The 23,106-nt window shown below is 42.5% G+C and overlaps 1 protein-coding gene across 8 annotated transcripts in view; it reads right to left on the bottom strand.

Annotated features, from left to right (window-relative positions):
• ALKBH8 (alkB homolog 8, tRNA methyltransferase) overlaps positions 1-22,347 on the bottom strand; it is a 79,550-nt gene extending 57,203 nt beyond the window's left edge. Inside the window, exons 1-7 of one of the 8 annotated variants that reach the window (XM_027822163.3) lie at positions 22,113-22,347; positions 17,980-18,169; positions 9,944-10,184; positions 8,388-8,519; positions 7,338-7,433; positions 4,707-4,811; positions 2,283-2,353 (exon numbers count right to left, since the gene is read on the bottom strand). In XM_027822163.3, the coding sequence (XP_027677964.3) occupies positions 2,283-2,353; positions 4,707-4,811; positions 7,338-7,433; positions 8,388-8,519; positions 9,944-10,184; positions 17,980-18,169; positions 22,113-22,159 (882 nt within the window). In that variant the 5' untranslated portion in view covers positions 22,160-22,347. Of the gene's footprint in view, positions 1-2,282; positions 2,354-4,706; positions 4,812-7,337; positions 7,434-8,387; positions 8,520-9,810; positions 9,890-9,943; positions 10,185-17,979; positions 18,170-18,388; positions 18,889-20,593; positions 20,617-21,932 lie in introns of those variants that run through there. The other 7 variants (XM_043529852.1, XM_043529827.1, XM_037890175.2 and 4 more) reach the window with 7 other exon arrangements.
• Positions 22,348-23,106: the final 759 nt, after the last annotated feature.

Consider the following 23,106-nt stretch of genomic DNA (forward strand, 5'->3'; position numbering starts at 1 on the left):
TGTCTGACAGCTGCGTGACGGAGTCCATACAGTAGCAGCTCTTTATAGGAGGTGAGGTGGGTCATAGCTTGATTGTTATTTGGGTCCCACCTAGGATTTTTTATGGGAACCTGATTATTTGGGATTGGGACATTGTTACGGTCCTGATTATATTGCCTTTTTGCTTTTTTTTTTTTTGCTTTAGCTATGATTTCTTTTTGTTTAACCTTAGTTAATAATGTTGGCAGAAGGACATTACAATTATTTTAGTTTGGCTTATAGCTACTAAGATATCTCTCAAAAACCGATACAAACTTGCTTGGGTTGATAGAAAATTTTTTAGCCTGTGCTTTGAAAGCAGCCAGGTTTATAGGATTAAAAGGTGCATGAGTATAGACCTGCATGGTAAGAGCAGCTTGGTTTTTTTATTGCATTACAAGCAATTTTAGTTTTGGTAAGTAACGGGTATAGTTTAGCAGATGGAGCTTGAACCTTACTATGAGCTTTACTAGGAATTTTACTTTGAGCCTTGCTTTGTGTGGGTGTAGGGGCCGAAGGAGCCTCACTTTGTGTGGGTGTAAGGGCCGAAGGAGACACCGGATCTGCCATTACATTTGGGGTGGGGGTCCAGGGACTGACATTAATTGCTACTGGGCCAATCGGGGTTAAATTACAGCATTGTAAAATATTAGTAGGAGACCACAAGGTTATAAACAAGTAAGCATAGGAATGCTTATTTTACTTTTTTGTTTGTTGACAGAACAGGAGTAACATGATTTAGTGATTTTCCAGGCAGCCACTGTTTTTGGTTTTTTAATTGGTACTGAGGCCAGTTAACTGTAGAAAATTGCTTTAATTTATTTTTAGTTATTGGATTTGATTTAAATACTTCTTAATTTACTAAAATATACTTTAGGGGCATGCACCGTACTTTACCTTTTGTGCTCTGTTTTTGTTTTATACTTACAGGGTAACTTTGGGCGTTTTTAGGTTTTAACAGAGCATATAATTTGGATTTTAAAAGGTTTTTATTTTATTTAAGGGACTGGTTTTTTACTGTTGCCCACAGCTGCTTTTTTACTATATGAGTGCGTTGCACCGTTGTGCCCTTTGGGGTTGATTAAACTGTGTTTTTTTTGAGGCCCCCGATGAACTTACCAGTGCGCACTGGGCATTGGTTTTTGCCACAATTTTTGACCGCCGGAAGGGATTCAGGCAAGGCTAAATTGCAGGCTTGTTGCCCCACATTGGGCGCCAAAAGCTGTTGCCGGCAGCCAGTGCCGAGAGGCAAAACAACAGCAGGGGTTCGTTACCCGGTGTGCTTTACTTAATAATCACAACGGGGTGGAGAAGCAGAAAAGCTGCAAACAAACTTTTCTGCTTCTCCACCCCGTTGTGATTATTAAGTAAAGCACACCGGGTAACAAACCCCTGCTGTTGTTTTGCCTCTGGGCACTGGGTGCCGGCAACATGTAGGTATTTAGGAATGACAGGAAGGAAAATGGGGTTGGCACTTAGCCAATGTTTGTTGTGACGCTGTTCCAAGCACAGAAGGCACAAAGTAGAGAGTGGGTATGGATGCTCTCATACCACGGTGATAAGTGCTGTACAAGAACCGAATTACAAAGCAGAACAGAAAAAAGGGTGTGGAGAGGGAACGGAACTAGGAGCAGGAAAACATGGATTCTATTCCCAGCCTTGCCAATGACCTGCTGTGTGATCCTGGCAAGTCCTTTCACCTCTCTGTGCCTCCGTTTCTCTCCCCACCCTTTGTCTGTCTTGTCTGTTTCGGATGTAAGCTTTTTAGAGCAGGGACTGTCTCTAGCTAGATGTCTGTACAGTGTCTACCCCAATAGGGCCTCTACGAGCTACTGTAATAAACACAGGAATAATAGGAGAGAGGCTTGGACAGACCAGAGAGAAGAGGGAATGGTACAGGAAGAAATGAGGTAGAGACATACACGGGAGCACTAATATGAGAGTTCTGAAGGTGCTAATAAAACTGAGGAAGGGCAATGGAGAATTGAGTCCTAGTAGTTTAAAACAGTCAGTTTCATGGAAGATTTTATTCTATGGTGAAGTCCTAGCCCCACTGAAGTCAACGGCAATGACTTCAATGTTGCCAGAATTTCACCCCTTTAAGTATCGCACTATTGTTACAGGTTAACATGCTAGACATCTGACACAAAAGAGTGAGAAAAAACATCATGTAAAACATGGAACCTTTTATTAAGATCTACTCAGATCTTTACTTTTATGTCATTTGAGTATCATCAAAATATAAAAAGAAATATTAAGCATACCTCAGCTCCTAAACTGAGAGAGGTTATTTCATCCTCAAAAGCAGAATGAGTATCAATATGAGGAGGAATTCCTATAACACAAAAACCAGAGAATGAATAAATAGTCACTGCAATTATATTGAAATACCATCACTTTTAATGTAAGCTTCTCCTAAGTCCCATTTTCACATCTGTTCACATGCAAACCATAACGCAGTAACCTCGTGCATTTTTATGCCTACTATGTGTAATGCAGTACTACAGCAGATCAAAACATGGAATTTCCTTCCCCTTCCATGGGAAATTCTGATATTTCAACAGTTGTTTTCATCCCAAATCAACATTTGTTTTCAAAATGCATTGCAGTAGCTCAGCCACAGGGAGACTCCAGTGCATTATGGGAGACAGAGTCTGGCTAGAAAGCAGGGTCCATGGGGAGAATGGGGACACGAAGGACTTGGAAATATAACTTCCATATGGCACTGCAGCTGCTCTGGCAGACACACAGATTAATGAAAAAAGAAAAGGAGTACTAGTGGCACCTTAGAGACTAACCAATTTATTTGAGCATAAGCTTTCGTGAGCTACAGCTCACTTCATCGGAGTTTTTCCACTGAATGCATCCAATGAAGTAAGCTGTAGCTCACGAAAGCTCATGCTCAAATCAACTGGTTAGTCTCTAAGGTGCCACTAGTACTCCTTTTCTTTTTGCGAATACAGACTAACACGGCTGCTACTCTGAAACCTGACACAGATTAATGGCGACCTGACCCCAAATTAAACATTTTGTTTAGATTCTCCTGATCAAAACTTCTGTCAAAATTGATCTCTCCCTGCAGAAAGTTTTGATTTTTACGATATCCCATTTTCCAACAGGAAAATGTTTTGTTTTAATTGTTTTTACCAGTCTTATATACAGTACCAATATCAGAAGCCAGATTTTGCCCCCAGATGCACATGTATTGACTTCCATTAGTTTCAAGAGGAGCAATGTACTTAATCCCATACAGAACTACATAGGTTAAGCATCTTACAAGAAGTTCACTATATTACAACATGGTTACAATATGAAGTGTAGAAATTCTGCCCTCAGAAATATATTGAAGTCAGCCTGATAAAAGACATGTGCATCTATTATTTCTTTGTAGCAGCATCCAAACACTCCAATCAGGATCTCATTGTGCTAGGAGCTGCACAGACACATACTAAGAGACAATGACCTAAATTTTTGAAAGTGAATAGAAATTTCAGGTGCCTGAGTTTTTGGATCTTCAACTTGAAATACCTTATAGTGGCCTGATTTTCTCAAAGTGACCTCAGAAAAATCAAGCCCATTTAAAGGTAGCCACCCAAAAACTGAGGTTCCCAAAATCACTAATCATTTTTGAAAACTGAAGTCAGTGTCCCTGCGTTGAAAAGCTTAGAAGGTAGGGATAGAATTTGACTCAGTACAGATACTGGATAGTATTTATATCAATGCACTGGATTGCACATACTGTATACTAATTAATGTCCTAAATGATTAGAGCTTAAGAAAGGTTTTATACATATTCTGTATTCGTGGAAGAAAATTACAATTCATACTAATTAATTCAGATAACCCAGCCAGCAGCACATAACCATACCAATTTAACTGGCTGTCAGATATGTGAACGAACAGGGTCAGATGTCTAGACCCTAGGTTGGCAGATACTAGTACACTGTCAGAGATTAATTCTGGAAGGGAAGTGTTTGTCCTTCATTCATAAGGACAAACCAGATATATTCCAGAGACGGGAAAGCCAAAGCCAGGTACCTTGCCTTGATGACTGAATTCAGTAAAAAGCACAGCATATGCTTTACCCTGTGGATGCATGAGTGGAAGTAACTCTCTCTTCAGTCCTACTGAGTCTGGAAGAGACTGTTGGAGCAGCACTCCCTTCCTCCAACATGGGGATACAGTTTGCATCATCCTGAAGATTCTCTCACATGTACTTATAGAAGGGGGTTTCTTGTTGCTTGGCAAAACATGGCAGGAAAGGTTTGAGTTTGGCCAGCCCGTTGAAAGCCCTGCAGTTATACTTGGACCAGGTGATTTTCCTGAATCTTTGTCTCAGGAAGTGAGTGAAAAATGGGTTTGGTTGACCCTGTCATACATGGACTGTTTACCTCTCCAGGTTACCAACTCTTCTATTACATGATCAGCTTCCGTGACCTGGCCTAAGACGCTTGGGCCAGATTCTAATCTCAGTTACTCATTTTCAATACCAGGATATCTCTAAATGTGAGTTCCCAAGTTAGGAAGACTGCATCCAGACACTGCCCTCAATTCATGAAAGCCTCCCTGTGGAACTTAGCAGATGCAGAAGTGCTGTCTCCGAATCATACCCATTGTAGTTGGTTTTCTGTTTTCAATCCTAGATAAAATATTGAGTTTGATTTTTTTTAAAGGGCAAATGCACTTACCTTGTCCAGGTTCATACTGGTTTATTGTCAACTGATCGGGTTTATGTTTGATATATCCTTGCTTCAAGCACTTCTCCAGAAGCATCCTGCAAATTCCCGGGAGCCCTGTTATTACAAACAGAAGTATAAACCAGATGTTTTCCTACTCTTTTTTTCTGCTTTTGGTGAAGGAGAAATCTAACAACTGGACAAAATGCACAGAAATATGATAAAATATCTACAGCCAAAATGGGGCTTGTAAGTCACTGCACCCCATCAATTACACAGGCAATATTGTACTCACTATGATGTGTGCATGGAAATAGTGGGTCTAATCCTGCAAACCCTCTACATGTGTAACTTGCATAGACTATGAGTAGTTCTTAGAAGCCCGCCACACACAAAGGACTGGCAGCACTCGGCCCATTGTTTGCATGTGCAATTTCTATTGTCTGTGAACATAAATAACTGGATGCCAAATTCGGTGTCATTGAAATCAATGGCAAAATCCCCATTCACCCCAATGGGTGCAGAATTTCACCCAGGTGCACAAGTGCTTTGCACAAAATTAAAGGCTGAGTTAGGACCCTGTCTTAGGGCAGTCCCTGCCTGGAGCACCCTTCTGTGGCAGGCTGCTAAATGACAGACATGCCTGCCTCAGTTTCCCTCCTGCAGACTCCTCCAAAATAGTCCACAGACTCTTTCTGGGGGCAAATATAGCCCTTGTAGGGTTATCTTATTAAAAAAGTACAGTCCACATAAATCATAACAAAAGTCCCATTATCATCGTCCAGTTTTCCCCCAGCATAGTGCAAATAGCACATGCAAAACATAGCCCTGGCATCTCTTACTACACCTGCAGCCTGCTCCTGTCCTTATACCAGGACAGCCACCGGGCCCTTCCAACCAAAGTGCAAGCCCACTCTTCCCAGCTGGAACCCCAACAGCCTCTCTGCTGGGAGCATCCCTCACACCTACCAGCCCTCTCACAGTTCCTCTCGGTCTCACTCTCTGGCCCTGAAATGTCAGTGGGTAAGCCCCTCTGCTGTTCCCCAGCTGTCAGCCCTCTCCACCCTTAGCTCCAGCAGGCAACTCCCTCTGCTGCTCCTCCTGCCTTTAGCCTTCTCCAGCCTTTTGGCCCTGGCTCTCTGGCTTGGGGCTGCCAGCCAGCAAACCCCACTTGCTGCTCTCCTACCTGCAGGTCCCAAACACACAGTCTCCAATTCCTCCCTCTTCCCTGGGATGATCTTGTAGAGAGCTTTCTGCTCCCTGCAGCTTTCCCCACAAACCTCTTCCAGGCTCCTGGAGGAATCACCAGGACTCTCTCCCTCACTGGGTCTCTTCCTGATCTTCTGTAGCTGCCAGCGCTGCCCAAATGGGAGCATCTGCACGGGCACAGGGGAGCTACTTCATTTACTGGGGCCGGCCAGCCTGTGACAGATCCCTTTGAAAATTTGACCCTTAAAATTTAACTCTTAAAGCCTGCTACTGATTCAAACGTTGAATTAAATAAGGTCTCCTAATGAATCTATTGAATTTAAAGTATTTTATCAGTAATATGCAAAAATGAAACCTTCAGAGAGTTTGCAGTTTGCTATTATACAAGATGAAAACTTAACTGTAAAATTCAACAAAGTACAGCACACTTGAATGCTATGCTAAGAAATATTCCTTTCAGCAATCTTCCAATATTGATGGTTATTACTGCTTTTTCTCTCCAAAACTTGTTCCCTCCGTTTATGTTCGTTTCATACACAGACCATTTAACATCTAGCTGGAGGCCACAAAACAGCCAAGATAAATATCAACACTTTTATGATTAAGCACAATTTCAGGCGAAATACAATGTAACTTGCATCTGTACAGGGGAAACTGTATACATGTCACCTTAAACACTTGTGTTTAACTTTCAATATAACTGAATTCCATATTTTATTATTTATATAGCTAGGGTGTAGGATGGCTTGCTTTGTTTTCTCTGACTCATAGCTCTCAGACTCAAAGGACAATTTTTCAGAAAGTTCCCATGATTGATTTCTGCACAAAGAGGAGTTGTTTTGGAAAGTATAAGGAAAATGCATTCAGCCATTTTCAAGTTATTCAATGTGTTAAAAAATATTTTTAAAGTATTATATTTTTACCATCTTGAATAACTTGAACATTTTACTTTATATATTGTGTGTGTGTGTCTGTGTGTGTATACACCCTTTTTCCAGTATAAAAATGAATTTGAAATGTTCCTCATATAGCGGTTGCTCAAAAAAGTGACCAAAATTTAGAAGTTCACAATCTACATTTGGCTAGACCTCAGTGAAGAATGGCATCCATGATTGTTTTAAAAAGTTTGAAAAAAATACCAAGTTATAAGTGATTAAAAATGGGTTCCGTCCATGCATGCTAAAACATGATTTACTACAGCACTGATTCAGGAAAGTATCCCTATTCAAGAAGGGTGTTTAAGCGTGTCCTTAAATTCCACTGAAGTTAATTGGATTTACACACCTGTTTAAGTGCCTTCCTTAATCAAGGCTTTAGTTATACAACTTCCTGGAACATTACACTGTACTGAAGTTAAGTTCTGTGTGTATCTGTTGGAAAACAGATTTAAAACAAATGCCATTTTAAAATGCCTTTTCATTGGAAAGTTCTCACCTCCAGGCAATGGTTTATCTTTGTCTACATTGTTGTTGTCATATCGAAACTCATATCCAAAATGCTTTACCCTTCTGTGTTTTAAAGACTTCTGGGCTGTGAAGCGGAAAAAATTAAACAATGTAAAAATATTAAAATATGTAAAATATATTAATTTACACAATTCACAATTAAATTACACAATTAAATTACACAATTAATTTACACAATTGCAGGGTATTTGCCTATTGCCTATTCCACACAATCTCTGTGCAGCTCAAGAACTATTCAATAGTTGAAAACACTATTATTTGTGAACCTCAATATACAACTCAACTTTCCCATGTACTATGAGTGACAAAATAACACACAGCTTTAGTACCACTTCTCTTTGAAGTCAAAACCCTGATGCTTTTACACATAGCAGCAATCCCACAGACATCAATGCTTACACATGGGAGCAAGGGCTGTAGGTCCCTGGACCGTGTGTTTGTCTCTCTCTGACAACAGTACCAATTTTCTTGAGCCACGGCTGACACTTTGAACAAGCTCATGATATGGACATAATAGGAACTTTTACTTCCTTGCATCGTTACACTGCACACTAACTAAAGTTAATATAATGCTTTGTGCTGTGTCAAGGAGTAAAAGTTACTTTGTAATATGGAAGCTAATTGGAAAAAATAACTGGCTTTGTTAAGAAATTTATTCCACAGAGCTCATTTGAAACTACACGAGCAACTGGGAAGGGAGCTTCTTTGACTTCTCTCTGGTGCTACAAAAGCTCCAGCTCCCAGGCAGGCTACCAGATTACAGGTGCTGCATTCTCAGAACAAACTCATTGACTGACCATGCTGTCAGGAAATGACTCTACAGTAGCTGCTTCTGGAAGCAGGAGCATAATTCAAATGTAACTGTATGATATAAAACTCAATTTTAAAAGGACTAAATATACAGAATGATTTTAAGGAATAAATTGTCCAAGATGCAGACTTCGTGCAGAAATTAAATTCAACAAAAGGACAATTTGCAGTTATTTTTGAAGGTCTCACCTTCTATGGTTCTACTAACCATTTTGAATGACTTCATTTTCTGTCCAATCAATACTTTCCAACATCTTTTGTTCTTCTTCAGGAGACACAAGCTCTTCAACCATCATCAGGCCTGGAGGCAAGCTAATAGGTATAATGTCCTCCCAATGCACTGTGGGTATAGAAATAAAACAGTGCTACTGCTTATGGAAAATGATCCCCTTGTGTTCTTTTATCAATAATGATAAACCCTAGACAGATCATCATCATCTGAATTAATTACCCTCCTTGGTAGCATAAAACAGGATCAGAATCCAAGTTCTGTGCTATACAACCCAATTCTCAAATTTCACTGTGTAGGACCCGAGAGACTTAGTGTTTTCCACTCTCAAAAAATATCAGATTTGTCTGTCAAAATAAAGGTCAAAACTTTCCCATGCGTTTCAGGGGAGATTCTAGTTGGATTCAATTTTATCTTGCCAGGACTCAGGATTTGTCACTGCTCGTGGTTGACAAGCATAGAGTACAGTGAAGAGAGTATCATGTCTGAATGCTATATGCTGTTTCTTAAATGTAAGAAATGATATAAAATTAAGATGGCCATTTGTAGCTGTGCAACCAGATGCGATCAAATGTTCACTGCAACACCTATCTTAATAGAAAATGACTTAAGTAACAGGCTCCCATCTTACAGCCCTATGAATTATTATTGAAAATTATCTGTACTGTGGTAGAGTTTAGGGGCCAAGATCAGGACCTCATTGTGCTAGATGCTCTACAAACATAAAGAGACGGAGTTCACAATCTAAATGGACAAGTGTTATTGTTCCTATTTTACAGATGAGAAACTAAGGTGCAGAGAGATCAAATGACTTGGCCAAGGTCACACAGGAAGTCTGTAGAATGGGAATTGACCTCAGACCTCCCAAGTTCCAACCTTTTGTCTTCACCACAAAGACTATCCTTCCTCTCCAGCAACAAATGGTTTGGCTCCAAGCTACCAGAGAGACCATCTCTCTCTCTCTCCACCTGATACAACCACATGTGCTCACGGAGGTGTTCCTGCTGCAGTCTCCTAGCATTAAACAAGAAGGAGCTGCTAGCAGGACATTTTCTGTGAAAGGTCTTTAGTTCTGACATTCACTCCATACCTCAGTCTACAAGAGACCAGATTTCAGGGTATGCTGCAAGACCCCTCTTTTTTCCCTAGACTTTGGTTAATGAGGAAAGTAGATTATTGTTCCTATTATTGTTTGATCCTTTTGGGCAATTAATTTTGCTTTTCAGCTTCCTGGAAAAGCTGACCCTTATATTTAATACATGTATTTATTCATCTATTTTATTTAGCCATATAAAGTATTGTTTCAAGCATCCACAGATTGCTCTAAGTTCCATATAATAAAAGACAAAAACCAGGAATGATTCACCAAACACAGTTCAAAAATATAAGGTGAATTTCTGACCCCACTGATGTGCATGACAAAACTTCCATTGACTCTCATGGACCCAGAATTCCATCCACGGTTCCACTATAACAAGCAACTGAAAAGCAAAGGAAGAACAGTGATGCTTTATGGGATAGCAGAATATTGATACCTTTTTCCACAAAGTTAACATACAGAGTAACATTTTGGTCGGAGTCCTCCAGTGTTATCTCTTTCCCATTGAGAGTGTCGTAGGCTTTCTTTGCTTCTTCTGTCGACCCATATTTCATAAATGAATACGGTTTATTTGGAGGCATTAAGAGTGCTTCCACCAATCCACATTCCTCTACTATCCTGAGCAGTTGGTGTCTATTCACACCATTACCCAGACCTCCATTGGCAACGACCAAGCTCTAATTTAAAAAAATTAAATAGACACGTTAGTGGTCATCACTGATTTGTTTACTTGAAAATAGCATTTCACAAACACAAGTGTCATAAAGAGAAATGAAGCTATTATCTCTAAATCGGTCTGTGATTATTCTGTTTGATATTCCAAAGGAAATGTTTCTATTTCAATTAGTCTGCGGTTATCTGAAGCCCAGAGCACATTAGTAAAGCACACATTTAGGGGACAGGCTTTTACAGAACAAGAGCATTCAAGCTCAGAGAGACATAACATGCCCATATTTGTGTGTACAGACACCACAACTGTGCCTTCAGACAGGTATCTGTGCGGGGGTGGGAAGGGGGGGTCTACACATTTACAATACAGGGATGACATGTGCCTTGCACATGCCCTGAACATTCTTGTCCCTCAGCTACAGAATTTATTTGTATTTGCAGATTCCATAGCCAACAGTTGGCTGTAAGTGTCCTTCGATACCCTTGAAAGGGTGGAACAAAAATAAATCCCATTGTATTAACTGTATCCGCCTGATTTTTTTCATGACAGCCAAGTGCTATGGCTCCCACAAATGAACTCAGAGAGAACTGAGCTCAGCAGCCAATTTCTAAACTCCCCCAATAACTTTTTTGAAGGAGTGGCCTCCAACATCATCCTCAACATTTTTCTCTTTACTCTCTTCCCCAAGGAAGGGTAACCCTTTCCTCTGTCTGAGGAGAGTCTGATGCATTCATTAGCATAACCCACTCATGCTATTCTTTCATTGGGCCAGGGGAGGAGGGCCACTTGAGAGCAATATGAGGTATCCCTCATGCCCCATGTTAGGGACTAACCATGCAACCAGTGCTGAGCAGAATCAGCCCTGAGCAGGATCAGCTCAGAACCCAACTTCAGATCCCCTTCAGGGTACTTCTCTGAGTGGATGCTAGCTTGCTGGGGATGCCCCAAAATGCTAAAAGTAAAGATATACTGGACATCCTGCTGAAAGAATAGAATCACCCATTATCCAAGGGGCCTGCTACACAATTCAAAATACAGCTTTAGGGCCACAGTTCATCCTCCAAACACTTATGCACGGGAGTAGTCTCAATGGGACGAGTTGCCATCACTGATGTGCCAGTGTCTCGGTGCAGCGACACTCAGGGTATGGCTACACTGCAATGCAAGACTGGGTTCAGACACAGGCTTGAGCTCAAACCCCTCTTCCATTTACACACAAGCCTGGCTGACTCAGGCCCAGGCCCCAGGACTTTGCAGGATGAGTCGATTCGAGCCCAGGTCCCACTGGCACTCGGGCCCAAACTCCATCGTTTTGCATATGTGGATGCAGCTCAGGCTGAGAGTTAGCCAATGCTATCCCACAAACCCATCAGACACTGTTCTTTGTCCTCTCTATCCCAAAAGTAGCCAATTGACCCCCAGGAAATGGAAGCAACCCCGCTTGTACAGCCAGGCAGCGTTTAACCCTTCCATTTTATTCTGATCACTGAGCTACAGAGTAAACCTTCTCCGTCGTTAGCTACGGCCATCAACCAGAAGTCATCTTTTGTCAAGCGTGCCACTTCCTGGTCCCGAGAGCACAGTCAGATTTTGGTGAATCTCTGATGGGAGGCCAGCAAAAAGATTTGTTTTAGTAGGAGTACTAGCAATGACCATGCGTAAAAAGAAATAGAGAAGAAGCTGGCAGTGCTGGGAAGTCACTGGACCAGTGACCACTCAGAAAATGGATCAAGCAGCTCAAGACCAACTATTGGCAATCCAGGGATGAGAACTGCACCTCTGAGAACCCGCCTTCATCCTGCACCTTTTATGAGGAGTCTCACTGGGTGTGGGGTATTGCACCGAGCACGGAGCCAATAGTGCTTACAACAGCCTGGTCAGCCCAGGTGACAAACTTCTGATCTCTGAATCCAATATAGGAATGGAAGAGTCCAGCAGGCACCGACTCAGGCCAGCAAAGTCACTATGGTGCTGGAACCAGTCCAAGGAGGCTTTGCCACTGGAGCAGCTGCAGCATATCCTGGGTCCAGAGGAGCCTTTTGTTGCCCCCCCCCAGCTTGAGCAGCAGCCTGCCACAGAACTGGAAGAAACAGAATTAACCCAAGAGCCTGGTAAGTTTCTGGCTCCATGTTTGTTTTGATTAATATAGGAATGGAGAGGATTTCCGGATTATGAAGCAATGCAAAAGTTATTACAAGCTGTGGCAGCAGCGGGTATCCACTCATGGCAGATTGCACGGACAGCACTTTGGCGCTGGGGCGTTATAAAAATAAGAACTTTATATTGTTTTCCCTGTGAGTACACTGCTCTGTACTTATACAAGAGTGTAACGAGCCACCTGTAAACAATGAACTGTCCAGGTGGTGGTGGTGCAGGTGGGGGTTGAAATGTGGCCCATTTAAATATGTAGTCCATTGGTGACAAAATCATTTGTCCACAATAGGAGTGGAGGGTAAGTAGGCCATCTGGAAATGTGTCTGGGAGAGGGTGGGGTGGCTGTGGAGTTCTCTGTTCTATTAAGGTGTGTGCTTGCATGCAGTCATAAAAGCCTGTATGAGACGCTGTGGGAAGACAGTAAGCCATACAGATCCTAGCGCAGCATCCTGTTGATTCCCCCCACGAATTTTGACCCAATCCCAAGGGCTGATAGCTGCAAACTTTTCCCGTAGCAGGAACTCCAGACAGCTAGGCACATTTTGGGAAGGGCATACTTTCGAGGGCCACCGCAGTAGCTGACCAACACACTCCATTCACAGATGTGCTATTCGGGTACCATAAGTTTGAATACTTTGGTGGCAAACACAGTTGGCTTGCCCGCCTGGAAATGCTTTAATATTGCTATTTTTGTAACACAAATAAAGGCTTTTATTTTATTCAGAGAGTTAATTGCCATCACTACATCATGTCTTACAATTTTTGTTTTGAATAATAAAGATAACCATAGGGTAAGGAACAATGGGCAAGTTATAGCCATACACAATTTTTCAGCACCTCTGGGTACAATCAATCAATAATGAAAATGCACAGTTCCCCGTCCATTACATTAACAGTCAGGTCATCCAAAATAAAAATATGTGAGGGCAGGTCTAGGTTGGATATTAGGAAAAACTATTTCACTAGGAGGGTGGTGAAACACTGGAATGGGTTACCTAGGGAGGTGGTGGAATCTCCATCCTTAGAGGCTTTTAAGGCCCAGCTTGACAAAGCCCTGGCTGGGATGATTTAGATGGGGTTGATCCTGCTTTGAGCAGGGGACTGGACTAGATGACCTCCTGAGGTCTCTTCCAACACTAATCCTCTATGATTCTATGAATATGACCCATTCACTGTGTACAGTGACAATATCCTCCCCTCACACACATTTCAATGATGTATTGTCACAACACACATTTACTGTCAACACTGATGTAGAAAAACATTCCTAAACATGTTGTTCTCCCTCTTCCATTGGCCCATGCCAACCCATAATGTGGGAGCACAGAACATCCCGGATTTGTGTTGCCTGGGTGCATCCTGCCGCAGCTGTCACAGGTGCACTTTCTTTCTGTCTGAGTGTACTGATTCAGCAATCCATCACTGCCATAGTTCCATTCAGGGGCAAACAGCTCACCTTTGGCTTCACACAGATTGTGAAGAGCACAGCAAGCCACAGTGATGCGGACAGCATTGATGACACTGGAATCCAAACACGTCTGTAGACAGTGCCAGGGGGATTTCAGTCAGCCAAATGCACATTCAACCACCATTTTGCACCTGCTCAGACTGTGATTAACCCTTCTTTTGCCAGGTCCCGAGCTCAGGATACAGTTTCATAAGCCAACGTAAAAGGGGTTATGTGGGGTCCCCCAGGATAACAGTGGGGACAGTAACTCCGAGTCAGACTTTATGACAATGTCCTTTGGTGGAAACAGAATCCCAGCCTCTCCATAAAGGTAGACTCCTGCCCAGCACAAAACCCTGGCATCATGATTCCTCCTTCCAGTGCAGCCCACACTGGTGTCCATAAATCAGCTTCTGTGGTCCACAAGGGCATGTGTAACAACAGAATAGTGCCCTTTGCAGTTTATGTACTCATTTGCTCCCTAAGGAGCACAAGTCCCATCAATGGCTCCGATGCAGTTTGGAAAGCTTATTCTCTCAAAACCAGCAGTTACTTCACAAATATAGTTTCTGTCCACCGCAGCTGGGTAAATCACTTGCCTGATCATCTCAGAAGCCTACATCACCACTTTACCCACAGTTGACTTTCCAACACCAAATTGGTTAGCAATTGACCTGTAGCAGTCTGGAGTAGTCAGCTTCCAAACAGTAATAGCAATCCACTTCTGGATCAATATGGTCGCCCGCACACAGGTCTCACGATGCTGGCGGGACAGGACAAGCTGCTCACAAAGTTCCAGGAATGTAGCTTTCTTCATGCAAAAGTTCTGACCCCATTGCTGGTCATCCCAGGTCTGCATAACGATGGGATCCCACCAATCTGCGCTTGCAGCCCTACTCCAGTAGCACCGGTCTACATAGAGGACATCAGCAACTATACTGAGAGTCGCGAGTCGTACCAGCCAGTACCATTCTTCCATATCTGTATCGTTGTCGTCCTCCTCCTGCTCCAGCATTAGCTCCATCAGGTGCTTTCGGAGGGTCACAAAACATTGCTGAAATGTGCACCAGCATCTCATGGACGCTCCGCCTGTTTCCTGATGCAGGAGTGAAAGCCCAAGCAAGAGAAGTTCTTCAGATGGTGACTCTTCCATGCTCCTGGCTTCTGTTGCTGGGAGCATGCACATCAAAACAATGGCTTGGCAGGATGTGTTGGCGGGCTGTAACAACTTCCTGTGATGTGCGGGATGGACTGTCAAGTTTTTCAACGCTGCACCATGAACCAAGGGCTAGAGCGTCCACATTTTGGGAGGACGCTAAGTAGTCTGGCATATGGTTGGTTGGACTTGGGTCTGCATAGTGCAGTACGGATGCTGGTGCCCCAGTATGGGGCCCTGACTCAAAATTTCTAAACCTAAGGTCACCAATGAGCATGGACACTCAAGCCCCTGACTTTTCAAATCCAGGGTCTGCAGACTCAAGTCCCAGTAACCCTGGGCTTGCATTGCAGTGTAGGCATATGCTCAGCTGCCCCAGCGTTGCTTCATGGCGCACTGAGGCAGTAGTACCAGGGCTCTCTTAAAGCACTAATGCCGCAGCACAGACTGATTCCCTCAATCACAGGCTTTCCACAAAGTCCCCGTCTCCCACATGCCATCAGGTTCATCACAAAAAGATGCAGACTCAAAATGGAGCTGATAGCTGAGCTTCTGAGACTCCTTCATATGGAATTTCTCTCTCTCTCTCTCTTTCAGGGGTGGAAGAGAGAGAGCCAGCCCCGCTGTTTATTTAGGTTCACTTGAGTAAGGAGGAATCACCTTTTGAGTGTTTAATTTTAGAATTTCAGAAGTGGCTGATATGCAGTGCTGTTGTAGCTGTGTCGGTCCCGGGATATGAGAGAGACTGGGTGAGGAAATCTCTTTTATTGGACCAACCTCTGTTGGTGAGAGAGACAAGCTTCTGAGCTACACAGAGCTCTTCATCAGGTCCGGGAAAGGTACTCTGAGCATGGCAGCTAAATACAAGGTGCAACAGATAGTTTAGCATAAGCAATTACCACATATTCTAAGGGACCATTCAAGGTGAAGTGGCCCATTAACATCCCTACAGTAATACAACAAAAAGGGAGGGTTAATGGGTTACAAATTGTCATAATGAAACATCAATCCAATGTCTTTATTAAGACCATGATTTTTAGTGTCTAGCAAAGTTATGAATTTAAACTTCATCTTTTGAAAGTATTGGGCAGGTTCCCTTTGAGGTTGAGGACTGATAGGTCAACATAATTTTGTAGTGTAGACAAGCACTCTCTCAGGAAAATAATAAAAGACAAAAACACAACATCACCTGTGGGTGAACGCTTTTCACAAAGCTCTCACTCTGTATCTGACCTATCAGTCCTCCTCCTGTGTAGCATGAAAGCTTGTCTCTCTCACCAACAGAAGTTGGTCCAATAAAAGATATTACCTCACCCACCTTGTCTCTAAAACTAGCTGATGTCCAAAGAGTTATCAGAATGTGTGTGTGTTGGGGGAGTGTGGTTGTTTCGCTAGTGGAACTAAACAAAATATGACAAAATTTCAAAAAAAGCATTTTAAAATATTTCCTCTGCAAAAGATCATACATATTTTGCAAAAATTACAGACAAAGTCCAATTGTCTTCTGAATAGTTATTTTGCCAAGTTTGGATAGTAAATCAATCATTTCAGTGTGAAACAGAGGGATTTTAGTCCTACTTTAAGGGCAAATTAAATGCAACCTTAAGTATACAGTCAATATTGGTGCCTTCATATAATTAGCAAGCATATGCTGTTATTGGCCTAAAATGGCATATCTGCCTTTCACACATTTTTTCTCCTCAACATCTTTCCCAGAATGAGTCAGCCAATCTTCTTCTAAAAGTATTTTTATAAATGCTCTATTAGCTTTTCTGAAAGCAGATCCTAAAAAGTTTTGTTGTTTCAAATTATAGTGTCTAATTCTTCCAAATGAGAGCAAATTGGCTTGAAAATGGGAGGGAAAGATTTAATAAATGGAAAAGGATCACAGTACTCTTAAAATCTTAACAAGGAGTGCTAGGTGACATGTCTGAATAACTACTGACAGATATTTCTATTATGGAGTCTCAGGACAGTGTCAGTACTTGTGTACTGTAACAAATCACATTTTCCAGAGGTTTACAATGCAAACATAAAAAAAAAAAATCATTCTGGCTTGAAACCTAGCAAACAAAGTCTCAATGAAGAGGGAATTTCAGGAAAGTCTCTTCATTACCTAATCTGTGTATTGTCACTGTATCACAAAGTTCAGAGGATTTTCGAAGTCTCTGGGTTAAATTCAGCCACAAATTCTGACTATTATTACTATATTATTTTCATTTGGATTGCTGTAACACCTACAAGCCCCAGCCACAGACCAGGATTCCACTGTGCTAGTGCTCTAAAAACACAGAACGAAAAGATAGTCCCTTCCCCAAAGAATTTGCCATCTGCACTAGGTTTTCAAATCATTATTTACCTACATCCTCACATGGTTTTAAATCTCAGTGTAAACCAGGCCCAACAATTTGCCTTAAAACAACTGCCAAGATTGCAATGGCAACCGTAAGACTAGAATGAGGAAGAGCCCTGAGACAGACAGGGCAAGACATGGGATGACAGTTTACATAAGAGAAGCTGAAGTGAGATTACTAGTGAGGATCGGATTAGTGTTGGAAAAGATTTCTAGGAGTGGGGTTTAATAGGGAGTTTGAAAAAGAGAGATTATGCTTTGTGGAGAAGCATGGAGGGAAGAATAACGAAGGCACAAAAATGATAGCAGAGGAGACAAAGAAAGCAATATGGGAAACGGAATGTGAAGCTCTAACATGTATATTAATGGATGAAGGTAACAAATTTTATTAGTAACATAATTATGGCTATCAGAACTTTTCCCAGCCACATGAACTATCCTTTCAGCCTAAAAGACCTAGTCCAAAGACCATTAAAGTCACTGGGAGTTTCTCCATGGACAAAGAGCTTTGACCAAAGCCGAAAGTGCAGTTCTGCTTTGGAATCAATGTGAAACAATCAACATGGAGTCTCACTGCCCTTTTCACAGTCACTTTTCAGAGCAGAACTGCACTTTAGCCAGTACATAGGGGAGGCTAGGGTATGGATAAGCTGTGCAGTCAGGCTCACATAACAATTGGAACCTCACGTCACCTTTGTGGTGTGCGATACACACTCAATGCCCTCATGCCTCATTAAAGTGTTTCTGGCCTTGATCTGTTTCCTCAATAATTTCTTCTCAGACTTATTCCGTTTCAGATTGTTTTGACCGGTGCTGTCCATTTCTGCACTCGAGATTTGGAAAGACAAGGCCACAGCAGACGGGAGAAAACATTCAAGATTCCTAAAAAATAGAAATATGAATATGTAATTTATTCAAAGGCCGTTTTAAAATAATTTTTAAAGAGCCACTGACAACATAAAACTCCTTTGTAAAAAATCCATTATTTCTATTACTAATAACACCTCTGTTCTAATACCATGTTGAATACAAATCCCTCACAGATCTTGGGCAAATGTCCCATTTTTTTTCCCCATTTGAAAAATGGAGAACAAAATTCACCTAGTTCACACTGTTCCGGTGAGATTATTCACCTCCCTCACAATTCCTTTTTCAGGTAGGAATGGGGAACTTCATTTAGCTTACAATTTTGGAGGGGATTGGGGGAGAGGATCACAAAATTAACTTGAATGCAGAGACTGTTTTTCCCCTTCAATTCATCCCCACAGGATTTTTTTCCTGGGGGGTGATTCATACAAGATAAAGGGCAATCTATGCTACATATTAGGGAAGAAAAAATTCCCAACCAGCTAGGCTGCTATGAGGGGAGTCCTAAGTATAGTATATAATGCCAGATGTTTTTTTTATTTCAGTGTTTAATCTCTTCCCCATTCTGTTCCTTTATTCACAAGCTTGCGACATTAATTTTTCACCCTACCTGCTCCTCCACTATGGTTTTTAAGGGGAACTATAATTAATAAAAAATGGAAATAACAAATTTGGAACCCTGAAATGAAACAGTGCTGAAGAAATTCCTTTAAAAAAAAAAAAAAAAACAATTCTCTCTCTTTCCCTCCCCGCTTCTTTAACCCTAAGGTGAATTAAAATGCTTGTGAAAGAAAATGAATTGCCAGCACTGGAAAGTGATGTCCTCGATCAATACAACAAGTTCCAGTAGGGACAGCAGCAACAGCTCTGTTCTGAAAATGTGTTTCAACTGATTACTCATAGGGTTGAGGGGCGTAGGAGAATTTCCATGCTCATTCTGTCTTTGACCTCTTTGCCAAGTAGTGTCATGCAATCTTTGAACAGCCAGGTTCTCACATTTACAACTGAACTGAGAAAGGGGATTCTCTGCTGGTGCAGTTACTTTAATACCATGCTGGGGCACCAGTTCAGATGGGAAAAGCACTCCCTAATGAAATATGTCACTTACATGACCACAGAAACACAGATACAGAGGCAGAAAAGATCTATGAAGCTACCTAATCCATCTTCCTACCAGTGTGGGATTATTCCCCATTATACATTTATTAGTGGCAGTCCTATCTATTTTAAAAGTCCTGAGTGATGGGGCATTCACTGTATCCTTTAGGAGACTATTCCAAAGGATAACAGATCTCAGTTTTAGCCTATACTCAATTCTGATTTGCCTTTCCTGCATCCCAGTACTCCCTGTTTTACTAGTGTAAATGACCACTTGCCCTCCCTGCGGTCTCCTATGAATGAGAAAGCTAGAGGAAGTTGTGGGCTCAGTCCACAGCCATGTCCCTTGAAGGGCGCTCATATTTGCCTATGAAAACTGCAAATTCAGAATACTTTTCTTATCTGAAATAGATTGCAGTTAAAAACAAAACAAAACAATGAAACACGTTGAACATAGCAATGCCTGTAATGTGTATTTCAGAAAACAAGAATCAGCCAGGTAAAGACAAGGGAAACTCATACCTGCTTAAACAAAAGGTGCAGTGAATTTAGTTTTCACTTGGGAGAGGACAACACAAAGAAAAATATAAGAACAAAGTTAAAACTTCTGTTTATCTTTGTAAGAACACATTTTGAGAAATCAGTTACATAATTTTCCTGAGAGACTTGAAACTAGACTTCTTTTACTGCTGGAACGATTCTGGCCTGATTCACTAATCAACCACTTCAGAATCAGCCCAGGACTTGAATATCAAAGGCAAACACAGGTTGGGATTTAAGGACAATGGTATGGCAGACTCTCTAGGAAAGCTTGCACACTGTCTGCCTGCACATATTGGGCCTGATTTTCCACTGTCTTGTACATTACATTTCCATTTAAGGCTCTCAGTCCTATGTCTATTGAAAACAATGACAAAGCTCCCATTAACTTTAATGGTGCAAAATCAAGCCCTTTGTCCTTTGCATGGTGAGTGAAAAACTCTATCATTCCCATTTTGTAACATTTTTTTACCCACTTTGCACTAGGTCAAAATTACCATAAAAGGTACAAGGCAATGGAGACTCAAACCCCTTATTATGGACCTTAACTCATTTGCACTGAAAAACAACCCCTCAAAATGCATCAAAATTAAAACAAAAACACAGGAACAATCATGCTCTACTGGCAATTTTAGCTGTGAATATAATGATCCATATCATGCCACACTGAAATTAATGGAAACAGTTAATGGAGAGTTTTGCTCAACAATGGAGAGCCTGGACTGGCCCCATATGTTTTAGGAGCAATTTCTGAAGAGAACAGCAAGATTAATTTAGATTGTAGTTACGTGTGCTAGTTACCAGCAGATGGAGCACTATGCCCAGTTACAAAGTGACTGACTTCACTTTGCAGGTGCTCAGCACTTCTGGAAAAAGATTCCTAGACAGAAAATGGAAATAAAACAGAGAAAAGAAGAGAGGAGGGCGGGGGAAGCAATCCTTCAAATCCTATTATCTATTATTTCCATAATGTCTTGATGACGTTTTTAATACTGCCTATAAAATGTAGTGTATTCATGATAACATGCCATATATAGTTTCACTTAGTTAACTGTTGGTCCAATATATAACTTCTCATAGACACAACAGTCTTATTTTATACCCTTTAACCATTAAGGCCCCCATCCTGCAATGAGAGGCAACTCCTGCACCTGTATGGAAGTCCACTGACTTCAATGCAGGTCTACATAAACACATTGCAGAATCAGGGCCTTACTGTGTAAGATTGCTGACATGAAACACTAATGGGTGACAAGATGGACTTCGGTCTGAATCGCTAAAGTTCTGCATAATCTACTTTGCATTTATTTACAAAGTCAAAGATTATAATCGGAGATGAGCTCCAGATGCAAGTTTCGGATACAGATCAGGGCTGCAAATATCACAAAGTCTGCAGTGCTTTGAACCTCCCATTTATAAAGGTAGGGTCATTTGCAAAATTTGAATCTGGGTTTGTATTTTAAAAACTGACTCCCAACATTCAGGATTGGCCAGATCTAGAGGTCTGACCTGGGCTCAACATGTCACTAATTATAATAATTCCAGAAATTATTATTATTTATTCACATGTCAAGATTAGATTGGGTTCAGTCCCATTGTGTTGTACAAACACACAATAAGAATGTTCCCTTCCCCAGAGAGCTTACAGGCTAACTAGAGAAGACAGGAAAAGGGTGTGAACCAGTGCTTAATTTGTAACGCAAGAGGTGCCGGGGCTCAAGCAATTTTTTTTTACATTCGTAACTCCTGCAGCAAGCCCAGAGGTGCTGGGGCTCAGCCCTGGCAAAAATTAAGCACTGGTGGGAAGGGAAACAGAAAAATGAAGTGACTTGCCCTAATTTATGCAGAGATCAGTGGCAGACCATGAGTTAAAACACGTCTCCACTCTCTCAGTCCTGTGGGCTATCCACTGGACTGTGCTGCCAACAGTGAGTGACCTTCTCCTCCAGCACAGCGGCAGCATGGCGAGGCTGAGCAGAATTGCACTCTGCCCGGGGGGGGAGGGGCTGAGAGATGAATGGTCTCTCAAAGCCCCAGTTATCCACGTCACTGAGGGGGCCCTGAACCGGCTGCTGTCACACCAAATTCAGACGAAGAGTGACCACCCCCCCCCCCCGCCCTTGGCAGCACAGACCCTGACCTCCAGCCACCCGCAGGGACCGGGTTTGACAACAGGTCGTTACTCCTGCTCACGTTAACACGGCGACTACCATGGGCCACATTCGCCAGCGGCGTCCGCCCAGCTTTGAGCGTGGCCCCCGGAGCTCAGCTGTGACCCGCGCAGCCGCTGGAAGGTGGCAGAGGGAGCCACGCACGTTACCTTGCGGGAGGCAGCCATTCTGGGGAAACCTTGACTACAACTCCCATGAGCCTCGCTGCCTACAGCTCCCGTCATGCCCGTGGCGGGCAGCGTCCCTTGCCGGTTAACCCTCTCGTCCCCATGTAGCTGTGTGGTCTCAACATCTCCTCCTGCGCGTGCTCACCCTGCAGCATCCCTGAGGCAGTGCGGTATCACCCCCCCGCCCTGACGTGGCCGTGGGTGAGGCAGGTTTTGCTGCCGACCTATGCCAGGGGTCTCAGCCTTTTTCTTTCTGCAGCCCCCCAGCATGCTATAAAACCTCCACAGCCTGCCTGTGCCACAATAACTGGTTTTCTGCATTGATTCTGCAATAGATTAAAAGCCAGGGGTGGAGTTAACGGGGTAGCAGGCTGGGCAATTGCCAGGCGCCCCATGCCATAGCCGCCCCTTCCCCCCCCCCCCCCCAAGCTAAGTTGCTCAGGCTTTGGCTTCAGCCCCGCACAGTGGGACTCGGGCTCTGGCTTTCTTTCCTGGGCCCGCCCCCAGTGACTCTTAACGCTGGCCCTGCTCCCTGGTTTATTTTGGTGGACCCCCTGAAACCTGCTTGTGACCCCGCACAGGGCGCCGCGGACCCCTGGTTGAGAACCACTGGCCTACACCTGTGGTTTTCAACCTTTTTTCATATGTACAGACCCCTTTGGAAACTTTAGACATAGTCTGTGGACCCCCAGGCATCCACAGACGACAGGTTGAAAAAACCACTAGTCTACACCTTAGCCTTTAGATCTTTAGCTTAGAAACTGAACACCTAAGAGTGCAGGTTTGATTTCGAACCGGAAGAGTCTTCTGTTTTTCCCCAAAGAAAACCAAATAAATATACTTCCCACTAGGTTCTGAATCCTAATATGTAGCCTTGTTAATTCTTATTTTGAGCATGTGTTCCTCACTGATCTGGATAGCATCTATAAACGGAGAAAGACAGGGACAGAAAACTCAGTATCTTTGCACGCAGAAG

The sequence above is a fragment of the Chelonia mydas genome, chromosome 1, assembly GCF_015237465.2.
Source record: "Chelonia mydas isolate rCheMyd1 chromosome 1, rCheMyd1.pri.v2, whole genome shotgun sequence".
Classification (NCBI taxonomy): Eukaryota; Metazoa; Chordata; order Testudines; family Cheloniidae; genus Chelonia; species Chelonia mydas.